This window comes from Pseudochaenichthys georgianus, chromosome 12 (genome assembly GCF_902827115.2).
Source record: "Pseudochaenichthys georgianus chromosome 12, fPseGeo1.2, whole genome shotgun sequence".
NCBI classification, from domain to species: Eukaryota; Metazoa; Chordata; class Actinopteri; order Perciformes; family Channichthyidae; genus Pseudochaenichthys; species Pseudochaenichthys georgianus.
The window spans coordinates 24,220,044-24,232,580 of record NC_047514.1 but is presented as its reverse complement, the minus strand read 5'-3'; the positions used below and the strand labels follow the sequence as shown (position 1 = coordinate 24,232,580).

The following is a 12,537-nucleotide window of genomic DNA, read 5'->3' as shown; positions in this document are numbered from 1 at the left end:
GCTGACCAATCAGAGCTCAGTGTGCGGAGTTTAAAGCGATCAAGTCATATTACAGGAGAAAGGAAATACAGAAAAACTGCCGTTGCAGGAAAGACGGCCGGCAAAAATCACCGACTGTGTGAACGTGAACATTAATAGAATATCACCTCCCATCTTCAGAGCAATCTGACTGTTATAACATTAGCGTTAAGAAAGCTTACTTACATATCGGCCACAACATAAGTAACCGGATCAGAGTACATTAAGTACAGTCCGCGGCATATCACTTCATAATGTATCATATATCTCCTTATCTGAGTCAGCTGAGCCGTATCTGGCCGTGCAGCACTCACAGTGTCACATACTGTATGCAGAAGTATTATTTTAAGCAACACATAAGTTGACGAAACACTCGAGACAAATGTAATTGAAGTCAGATCGTGTTTTAGACGGGGCAGTGATATCATAAACCTGTTAATGTACGCATTCAAACACTTTTTCTTTTACCAGCTCTATTCACATTGCAGGTGCAGCTCTGTGGCTTTGATTCTGGATCAAGTGTTTAAGTCATGGATGTTTAAAGTTTAACTTCTTCATTTTTGACTAGTATTAAAGTTCACTTTTCATTCAGGAAGTATGACGCTGCGCTGTCAGTGCGCTTCTCCATGTTTGTGATTGGTCGAATGCTCCAAATACCACCCCTTTCATGTGAACGCGCACCTAACTAGATAGGACACGGCTGGCTTGAGCGATCCACTTGATAACCAGCGTCATAGTACAGTTTAGCGAGAGCGCGTATGTTTTGGATTAGGCCAACCGGCTAACTCAAACATATCCAGGTTAGGTTGAACCAGGTTCGCAGTATAGGCCCCTGGTCCCGACCAGGTTAGCTGCTTAGCATATATTACCATGGAGATCTAGCCTGCTAAAAAGAGAACCAGCTTCGGATGACCGGAAAGCCGGAGTTTTCACTGAATTTAGCCGGCTAAGCGAAAATCCTGCTTCGCAGTATACCCCCCTGGTGTGCAGCGGGATGTATGGGATTCAGTCGCTCAGAACGCAGAGTTTAGACTGAAGTCACCCACGTATGAATCTGACTTGTCAAGATGAAGTGGAAGAGAGGGGAGAACTGACCAGGCACACAATACAGAGATACAACTGTTTTTCTTATAAAGAAGACTGAGTGAGACCTTATATAAATCAGATAACTAAAAATAAAGTGGCAAACAAAAGGGCGAAAAAGTGTCATCTAGGAGAAAAGGGGGTAGAGGCTAATGGGGATGTATTCTGTGATGGTATCAGGGACACACAGCTCATTCATCCTGTGTGTGATGTCTGAGGGTGATTTATGAGTCATCATGAGAGATGTGTGGGTGGGAACAAACAACACATATTTGGAGGAACACATTTGTTAAAATAGTGTGCGAGGGACACGATAACTAAGGCATCATACACGTTACACCTTCATCTAAAAGCTGCATTACTAGGTTTTGGCCACTTGGGGGCAGCAGAAACAAGATGTGAACAAATGATTTACATGTCGACATCTTGTAACTGTGTTAACAAATAGTTGCTTATTAACACATACTGCCATTGCAGAGCATCATTAGCATAACACAACACTAACTCATGTGTTAACTTATGCTTCTTCTTCAAATCATGTCTATCTTCTTTTAATAATATACATTTAATAATTTAACATGTGCACTTGTCCTTGACATTGCTTGTGTTTTTCGAATTCCCTCATGTTGAAAATAACTTTGTGGTTAAGTGCTCTATAAAGAATGATACAGTGTATTATTTTAGAGTCTGGAGGTGTGCTTTTGAAGCAGCGCTCCGCTCACAGACTGGGACATTAAAGCCCAAATAGGTTACACACTATCAGATTGAAATACCTTTCCTGAGTCAGCCAGGACCTTTAGCTTGACTTCTCTTTTCTCATTTCTCTCTGCCATTGTTCTGCCAACTGTGCTCTTGGCATGAAGGCAACATTTGGCCCTTATTGCCAAATGGATAATTGCAATCGGATGCAAACGCGTTATGGTTGTGTTTGCGCTGCATTATAATTAGCTCAATATCTTTTAGGAATCAGACCTTGAGATGGGGCAGATGGCACTTGCAAAAATAATAATTGCATGGTGATTTTATCAGGGGGGCTGCGATCTCTTATTTGTGAATGTGTCCATGAGAGGGGGGGGGGTGAACCAAAAGAGTTGCAGTAATGATCTGGAGCCTGTGTTAAAGCTCCAAAAAGCCGAGGGGAGCTGCAGATTAGGGAGATGTCACATTTTAACACTTTCATGGGACTCATAGATGTAGTAGGTTGTTAATGTTATACTTCTTGATGCGTTATATTTCTGTGATTCTTGTAGTTGTGGTGATACTGTAGGGACAAGTGAAAAAAGTTAATATTTTAAATCACACGCACACACCTGATTTACACACATGTGGGAGGCTAATTTGTTCTGTTTGTGTTTCGGTGTGACTCAGCCAATCCATCCTGAATTCTACCTTTTAAGACTTTCGACAGTCTGAAACCACTTTGATGATTCTTTCACCAGGAGGCCGGAACAACCATAATTGCAGTGTAATGACAGCTACATTAGTCGTAGCCTCGTCTCACGCACACTCGGCTAGCTTTTAGCACCAGGCGTCTGAGTCTTTTTAATATCCTGCCAACTTTTTCTTCCTGGCCTAGCCTCCATCCTTTTCTCCCCTCCCTCTGCTGGGACCTTCCCCTCACTGTCTCTCTGCCTGTCTGTTGGCTTCTGGTGAAAATGTGTCTGTTTTTAGCCCAGCCGTCCTGTCTAAATACATGTGGGTGGTGTCCTTCTGGCTGCTGAGGGATGATTGATTCTATTAAACATTCAGCAGTGCTCTCTGTGTGCCATTCACACTGCTTACTAATTCATGGAGAAAGAAACTGTCTCCTAAAAGTCAGCAGCACTGAATCCCCTTGACGTTTGAATCCCCTTTGCCTTTCCTTCGTTACTTGTGTTGAACATTGGAGCTTATTTAAGGCGCTGCACACGCACACAGGTGTTGTCACTGACTCTCACGAATGAGACCTCTGCTCAGGTTGCTATGATATGATGGCATTTATTCAAATTCACTGCACAATGAACTTAAACAAATGATGAGGCCTAATTGATACTGGCCTACAGTTACAAGTTCTGCAAAGCCAACATAGAGAGTGGGAGATGTCTGTTAAGCACAGAGTCTACACTCCCACACATTCCTGAGGGTGAGGATGTGCAGAAACTTCTGACTGATCTTCATTTTCTGTGAGAAGGAGGACAATCCCTGGCACAACGGGAGAGCTGGCAGCGAGACACAGGCAGGCGGTGCAGAGCGCATCGTTCAGATGAATGCATTGTGACCTTAAAGAAGTGGAAATGAGTGGGACTGTGACCAATCAGACTTGATGCTCATCACATGCTTATTGTGAATTAGACGTTTTCAATATAAATTCATTACTTATGCAGGGATGCAATAAGTATCCGGCGAAATTCGCCGTTTTGAATCCAAAATAGGTCGTTTGTGTGATTTATGTAGATCTGCAATACAAATATTTTTGGGGTATGGGGGGGGGGGTCTGGGACCCGGAGTAATCTGCGGCCGCAAGCTGCTATGCCATCATGACACGCATGGTGTTCTTTTTGTATATATTATAATGAAGCGCGAGCTGTGTGCTCGAGTCTTCCTGCCTGTCGGCTCTGCTCATGGATGTATAATAAGGCTCTGCTGCTCCGCGATGATGGGCTAGCTTCAGCAGCTACATTACCTATAGCGTTCGTTAATATTAACTGTGTTGTCCGGAGTCACTGTGTTGGACCGCTGGTGAACAGCTGTTAGAACAACACACTCTCACTCCCTAAACGTCCAATAGCGACGTTTGGTCAGTGTCCGTGGCGTCCAGTTGTGACGCTCCAAGGCTCCTTCAGCGTCATAAAGGGACGCAAATAGCTTTCAACTGATTGCAATGTATTCCCATCTGCGTCGGGATTTGACGCTCATGGAAACACGGCATTCGTTTATGTCGGCTGCCCTTAAAGGTAATGTGAGCGTCCATTCCCAGGAGTAAAGGATGGCAGAAGACACTACACTACCCAGAATCCCCAGCTATCGTTTGGACTACACCATGTGCTCTTGACAAACCCCGTTTTTTTCACCATTCATTCTGATGGCTGGCGTCTATGTCACATGATCTTCAGAGCTCCCTGTCGGAGCGCAGAGCGTGATGTGCACTGAACAGTTTTTCTGTCGCAATATTATCGTTGAGCTAGCTAACTAGCAAACTAGCATCACTATCTGCTAACGTTAGCTTTAGCCTTCGTTTTCTATTAGTTTTTTTCATAGGCTATAAACGGAGGTGGTTTAAGTATATATCTTGTAATTGAGTAAAAGTAGAAGTACCCAGGTCTTGTACTTGAGTAAAAGTAGAAGTACCAGAATGTAGAAACAATCCTGCAATCAAAATGTTCCTCAAATAAAAGTACAAAAGTATTATCATCAACAAGTTAAAGTAGCGACAGTAAAAGTACTCAGATCTCGTAGGCCTACTAGAAGCACCAGAGTGTAGGAATACTCTGTTACAGTAAAAATACTGCATTCAAAATGTTCCTCAAGTAAAAGTATTAAAGTAGCGACAGTAAAAGTAGTCATTGTGCAGATTGGTCCATTTCAGAATACTATATGTGATATGTGTTTTATAATGATTGATCATGAAAGTGTTCTCAAAGCTGGTGAAGGTGCAGCTAGTCTGAATGAATGTGTAGACTGCAGGGTAGCTGGTGGATTTACTCCAGGTGGAACTAAAGTCTGATTTAACACTTGGTTATATTTCACATCATTCATCCACATCCGTGAAGTAACTAAAGGGATTAAATACATGTACACCATGTACCTCTGAACTGTAGTGGATTAGAAGTACAAAGTAGCAAAAGAAACATTGAAATACTTAAGTACAAGTATCTCAAAATTGTACCCAAGTAGTACTTGAGTTTATGAACTTAGTTACTTTACACCAGTGGCCATAAAGATAGAAAGACTAAGCCTTGCACAGAGGCATGAAAATACATTTTCAAAATGCTCAACAGTGCTGCCAAAATGTTAAACTCACTGCTACACAATTAAAATAAATGCTTTTATATATATTTATATTAGATGTGACTCTTTGGCGTTTCTGTTCTTAGTAACACTGCTTTAGTTGTTCTGACTGCTAAAATCATCTGTTATTCCTCATTTTAAAGCCGATATTCCGTGGGGTCGGGGGGCTCGGATCCTTGTCACCTTTTTCATACCTGATGAGTTTGCCTCCCTGTTATGTGTCAGGGGGTCCGCGGGGTCTTAAAAAGTATTAAAAGTTGATAAATCAATTTAGCGAAGATTAAGGCTATTAAAAAGTATTAAACGGCATTTTCCAAGGTGTTACATTTTGTAGCTTGTTTTCAAAAAGTATATAAATGGTCCAAAGAGGTTGTATTCTACAGTCTGCCTGAATGTAATCATGGCGTAGGTGTGTAGTGTGATTCTGTGCAGTTTATTGATGGCATCCCGTTGGGTCTGACGTCATCTGAACAGGACATCGCACGCTCACTGCTTGATAGCGCGAAGGTCCGTTTGAGCCGGTTGTTAAACAACATCGTTATGGGGAAATGCAAGTCTGCGTCCAAATGGTTGGAAGATAAGGAGGAAGGACAATCAATGCTGTATAGTCAATGTGAGGTAAAGTGTGTCGCCAAGGTAACCGGTTAGAACTCCAAGAGGCGATGAGGTCTTAAAATGTGTGGAAAGGGTCTTAAAAGGTCTTCAGGATTCCTGCATACACCCTGCACCTACTGCGGGGAAGTTTGGGGAAATGCATGCGAAACCATGACTAATGCTATATTACAGATAAAAGCTATAAGGATTGTGAACGGAGCCGTCTGTCATAAACCAACCAACGTATTATATTACTATAAATGATTCTAAAACTGCACGTTGAATGTATAAAGTAAAGAAGTACGGTGCGTTCAGAAGTGTTTTTCAAAATGAGATTATGAACTAAGTTTACAAAAAATTGAGATTAAAACAAATGAAAAAACAAAGATGTTAATGGCTAAATAAGATGCTTAAGCATATATTTTTACTTTATTATTATTGAATAATGTGTTTTTTGTGACCTTTTGGCTAAATATAAAACATACATTTATTTTGTGTCAGGACTTTTTCTTAACTGAGCCTGATACCCTTGACCTCCACAGCATATCATAATTTAACTTTTAACAATCAAGTTTTTAATTTTTGATTCAACACGTTTTGAAGGTCTTGGCAATACACATAATGCCTTTTTTAGGAGAGACACTTTCAAGCAGGACTTTGTTTCAAGAGAAACTCCTCGGGCTCCCTTTTCACTAGGGATCGTGAATGCGTCTGCTATCTCATAAAACATTTTCAAAACTTTTCTTTCAAGATTTTAAGACCAGATTCGACTTCCTCATTTGCATGGAAATCTCTTGTGAGAGTGATGCTGAATATACAAACGGACATAAGTGCTTTTATATTCTGCCTCACCAGCATTCATAGCATCTATCATGACGTCAATAATGAACCTCTGAAAGCGAAATGAGTCCACCATCAGCAGCGTGTGCATGTAACGGTCCATATTGCTCTTTTAGTTTTTCATGCTCAGGCTTGACTTGACTTATGTCTTATATAGAATAAAAGCACTGTGGAGCTTCTCCAGAGGCTCTGCTGGGTGGGACGTTTCTCATGAGTCAGACTGCTACTCCCATCATAAGTACTATTCCTTTTTTACTTAACTAAGTCTCCAAACTTTGTGAGGAGTATTAACTTTCTCTTTATAAGCATTCAAAACATATTTTAATTCTACATGCAACATGTATCGCGTGTAGATGTATCTACCGTTGCATTACATGTGAGCACAGGCAGTGAGAAGGCTGAGAGACGAGGGATACCCAAAAGTAAATCTCTGCTTTACGCCCGTCCTGAGGTGACATGGAACTCTGGGTGGCTTTTTGTTCTCCAGCTTCTCTCCTGCAGGGCCTGAGCAGTAAAGTAGGGCCTTTAGTCGTCCTTAATCCACATGCTCGATCAACTGCTTTCTTTTTTCAATACATTTTTAATATAATATGTTTTTCTTTTCATTTCCCTCCTACCATTTGGTTGCCATAGTTCCAACCTGAGGGCGGGTGGGCTGGACCACGGGGAGGAGATCCCCATGGAGGCGGAGCCACAGGACAGGAGCCCTGATGAAGGAGCCCTGCCCTCTCTGTGTCTGAAGCAGGTCTACCCCAAATACACCAAACAGTTCAACTACCTGCGGCTGGTGGAGCGCATCGCCGCGCTCTTCATCCGCTTCCTGGGGGTCAAAGGCAACATGCGGCTGGGCCCCACCGCCTTCCGGACCTTCATCAGGTACACGGCTCATCCATGTGTGCTATTGGGTCCCCGTTAGCTTCTGCCATAACGGTTACATGACTTCCTGATTGTCAATCAAGATCATTCATAGTGGCAGCATACCAGCAGTCGGATGCCGTGAGTACGAATGCCCTGTCCTCTGAGCTAGTGGCCTTTTCTCAACGATCAATGATTTCAGTGCCCGTTATTTCAAATAAAGATGATCTTGAATGGCATTATTTTTTTATGTATAAATCATTTGTCCTGTGTTCTTCTTCAAGAAAAAGTTACAAATGTAATATATATGTAATGATGTATTATTTACATAAAACAGTTGTATAGATCCATTCCTTGTTTTGGGTTATACAAAACCATTTTTTTTTGGGGAAGATTTTTTTTTAAATGTTGAAAGCATCAATCTGGTGCCCTTAGGAGCAACCTTAGGAGCTCTATGGATACCTCTCTCAACACCCAGATGAAACAGACCTGTAAACAGATTTACTTTTCTTTATGGATATTTTACAATTTAAAAACATCTTGACTTTTGAAACTTTAATATTTATTGAGTTTTTGTCTTTGCATACATCTGTGTGATAAATGATACATTTCTTCAAATAAAACATGTCCTCTCTCTAAGACGATAGATGACTTTATTCATAGCAGTTATCTCTTTAAAATAATTTCTGTAGGGGATTCAGTTTCATACCAATTTCTCGTTATTCTTGCTTGTGATCAATAATATCTTGGTTAAATATCTATCAATATAATTCATATAATCCTATTTATTCCTAAAGTGTATCATTGTGCATTCCTTAGGTATTGCATAACCCCAAATAGTTGTGTGATGTTTGCATCTGTATTCCATCATAATGTGATTGTGATGAGTTTGAATGTCCTTGAGCTGTTGACAGTATGTTTGACTGCAAAGGGGAGGAGTTACTAACTTCTCCGGTGGATTTGAAACGTGTCGACTGACATGTGTGATTCCACCGTGTCTTCAGGACCTGCAAGCTGAGCAACAGTAACTTCTCCATGGCCTCAGTGGACATCCTGTACATCGACATCACACGCCGCTGGTCAGGGACAATGGCTGACTCGAGAGAAGCAGGTAACACACACACACACACACACACACACACACACACACACACACACACACACACACACACACACACACACACACACACACACACACACACACACACACACACACACACACACACACACACACACACACACACACACACACACACACACACACACACACACAGACACACACAGGGAACAACATGTACAGTAAAGGACAGAGAGCCCGATATCCTCGAGACTCGGAGCAAACGACGTGCTTGGAGATAATTGCTTGTCATTCTTTGTCAGATTCCCTCTGACGCCGTGCGCCAGCGTAAATGAGCTGAGATCACAATGTGACAGCCAAGTGACTCTCCGACATGAATTATTCAGACGTTGCACCTTGCGAGGAATGTTTGCGAGGCGGAACGGATGGATGGAGATCACATGGACAAGGATGGAAGGGTCTGTACGGAGGAGGTGGTGGGCTGAATTCAGAATGAGCTCACACGTACTCAGAGGCACTCGAGTGGCGGGCGCTGTTACTTCTCTGGATGTGCTTTGGAGGATTTGTGGGGAAGCAATAAGAGGCGACACAATAGGATGTTGTTCTATGTTGGGGACATGCAGCAAAGTTCTGAAAGGACACATGGAGGCATTTAGGAAAACGCTCGCTTCTGGGATCTGTAGCAGTTTGGATTCACAGCAACACACTCACCGTGTCGCTCCTCTGTGCTTTGGCATCTTTATTCATTATTCTCATTTTCTTTTTTTGTCTGCAAATAATGTCTTCCTCTTCTTGATCGACAATCACAGAGGCCAAAGTACGGAGTAATTATCAGAGCTTTGGCAATTGTTTAATGACAATTCAAAAGGTATTTTGCATATTTCTATGACGTTATTTTATTTACATACTATGCCATGCCATGTTGTTTCAACATACTATGACTAGTGTTGTATTCTTCTGGGTGCTTCTTACCTTTGTGTTAACACACGGTTCATATCTACAGAAGCCGTGTCGAGAAAGAAACCTGGTTCTCTATTGTTTCATTGCCGGGTGAAATGGACAGTTATGGAACATAACATTATACAGCATGAAGAAATGTCAACCTGCATGCTTTCATCCTCATTGGAACGAGGGGTAGTGATCCACTGTAGCCTCCTGTGGCCAACATGAGTATTACAACAACCGACATCTTGGCCTTGCATGGAAACTCTCTCTGTTTTGACATTTGATAGAAGAAGTTTTCTCAGGGAACTTTTCGTAATGAGCAAGTCTAGACACTATTTACCGACACGCAGCAAGTATGAGCGAACACTTGGTGACAGCAACATGGAGTGACAGCTCAGAAACCTCCAGCAGAACCAGGGTCTGGGTTGCATTTAGTTTTTTTTATTGGCTTTGTCACAACTGATTCTCCTCTGAACCTCACTGTGTTGCAGGTATGGGACTCCAGGCCTTTGTGGAGGCCTTCTTCTACCTGGCGGGTCGCAGGTTCAAGTCCCAGCCTCTGAGGGAGCAGGTAGCCTCGCTGCTGGAGCTGTGTGAGGCCCAGCTGGAGACCCCCCCCCCGGGCGGAGAGGAGAGGCGCTCGGTGAGCTGCAGCAGGGCCCTGCCTCGCTCCATCAGGACTCAGACCCTGCCCCTCCCCCACCCCCAGCTCTCCTCCCCCGGACCCCTGCGCCGGGCCGCCAGCCAGGACTACCGGCTGCACCAGAGACTCAAGCCTCGCTCTCTCAGGGCCAACCTGGAGAACTGAGGGGGGGGCTCCAGCCGGGGGGTCCCACTCCCAAACCACGCCTGTAGCCCTCTCCCCAGGAGCTGCAACATTAGCAGCCCCTCCTCTCAGCTCTCACAAGCAGTGCATGATGGGAGCTGAGAGGAGGACCCCTGCTGGCTCACTTTGCGGGAGCACCGTTCTCAGCCTGATTGCTTTTTCTCCAGAGGGGGGGGGGTCTGCAGGGGGGAGAGTTGGAGAGGAAATAGAACATGGGATTCCAGAAGGTTGTTGCATTTCTTCCCCCCCCCCCTGCTGAGATCATATATGAACAGCGTGGTCCGGCCAGGAGGGGCTGCGTTCACTAAATGGTCTGATTCTACAGGGCAGCTATTCACTGAGACTCACACGAGGAGACGCTCCGGCCTCCTCTCGATGGGGGTAAACGGGCTGAGTGATCTTCAGCCACACACAGCCCACACATCTGTGCTCCGTGCAGCCGAAGCCAATATTCACATTTTTGTATTTTTAAAAGAACTTCATATGCAAACCTGAAGAAAGGCTAAGATGTATTTTAACATATTTAAAATGAAACCAAATCTAACATCACTATTATTAACAGTTTGACACTTTAAATGTACTTTGGTTTTTTTAAGGACAAAAGTACATCAAAAAACATACTTTTAACTTTTGCCTGAGAATTTAAATGAAATGCTTTGATGTAATCTGGCAAATCTTCTCCTCCTTCAGAAAGCTACAACCTTTCCCCTGATTGGCTGATGAGTGATCGTCCCCCGCACATCGTGCATCCTGAGTTTCACCCACAATAACTGGGTGTGAGGGAGTGTCCTTATATTCTTGAATTTGCACAACAACTCTGTGACATTTGCACAGAGACGGATGAGAGGGTGACCGAGCATTTGTGAGCACAATGTGTGTGTCAGTGTGTGTGTGTGTGTGTGTGTGTGTGTGTGTGTGTGTGTGTGTGTGTGTGTGTGTGTGTGTGTGTGTGTGTGTGTACTGTATTTATTTGTGTTTGGCTCGATGATGAAAGCTTCTTTACAGCCGTGGCTCAGCTGTGTGTCGCAGCTCCGTGAGCCCGTCGGTGATGGGTTAAGTGAATACGTATTCAAAGGGAAAAGGCCATGCCACCACTTATCCTCTTTTTCTGCAGCCTTTCCAGTCAGGCAGCCTTTCCAGTCAGGCAGCCTTCAGACCCCCAGTCTCCAGGATGCTCTCTCTGAAGGCACAATCAATTCCCAAAAGCAACTGCTTTTGGGAATTGATTATTGCATGGCAGGAAATGTCCCAATTAAACCAGATGCAATGTTTACTAATCAATCAGATAGCTTTTTGTAGTAAAGCCTCATCCTGTGGCCCCTCCTCACAACATGACGATACGACCATGGCTGTTATTTTAAGTTATTTACACTACAGCGACTCACTGAACATTCATATTTGAATTGTACGTTTGTTTCTTTTACACTTATTTGATTACATGACGTGACGCACTAAAGAACAATCCAACTGTAGCAGATGCAGCAGGAACCGGTTTAACAGTCTCTCAGATGTGTGTCCACGATACGTCCTGAGGACTAACATATTCTCTGCAGTATGTTTGTTTCTATGAAGTAGATATGAGGTTATTAACAGTGATCGATCATATGGATGAAATGTATTCATAGCACTGAAAATAATTAAAGTCATTTTGCTCTTTGAACTGAAGGTGTGTGTATGTATATATATATATATATATATATATATGAATATTTATTTTGAAAGAACTATGTTTAACTTTAGCTTTTTATTATAAAAAAACTAAACATCTCTTTAGTGTTCTTTATTCACCAGCTATGTTGCTAATCATGTATGCTCTTTTTCAGACATACAACTATGACGTTTATTTGGACATACTATGACGTTTATTTGGACATACTATGACGTTTATTTGGACATACTATGATGTTTATTTGGACATACTATGATGTTTATTTGGACATACTATGATGTTTATTTGGACATACTATGACGTTTTAAAACATTTCTTTCAACATACTATACTATGACTTTTTTTCATGTTTTGTCCACACACTAAACTATGACATTTTAATAGAAAATACGACCTGCAATGATGTTTAAAGAAACGTTTCGATATACTATGACATTTTTTTTAGACATACTTTACTTTGCCGTTTAGAATATATTTTTTAGACTTACTATAACCTTTTATTTCATGTTTTTTTATGAACTTTAAACTATTATGTTTTTTACGACATACTATGACTTTTTTCACATTTTTCGACACATGACATTTGTTGGACATATTATGTTGTTTAAAAAAAAAAAAAACGTATGACTTTCTTTTCATATT

The 12,537-nt window shown here is 42.3% G+C and overlaps 1 protein-coding gene across 1 annotated transcript in view; it reads left to right on the top strand.

The window, feature by feature from the left end:
• Positions 1-11,891, top strand: part of ttll11 (tubulin tyrosine ligase-like family, member 11) — a 28,923-nt gene extending 17,032 nt beyond the window's left edge. Inside the window, 3 exon segments of the mRNA XM_034096640.1 lie at positions 7,156-7,398; positions 8,382-8,488; positions 9,892-11,891. Coding sequence (XP_033952531.1) covers positions 7,156-7,398; positions 8,382-8,488; positions 9,892-10,208 — 667 coding nt within the window. The 3' untranslated portion in view covers positions 10,209-11,891.
• Positions 11,892-12,537: the final 646 nt, after the last annotated feature.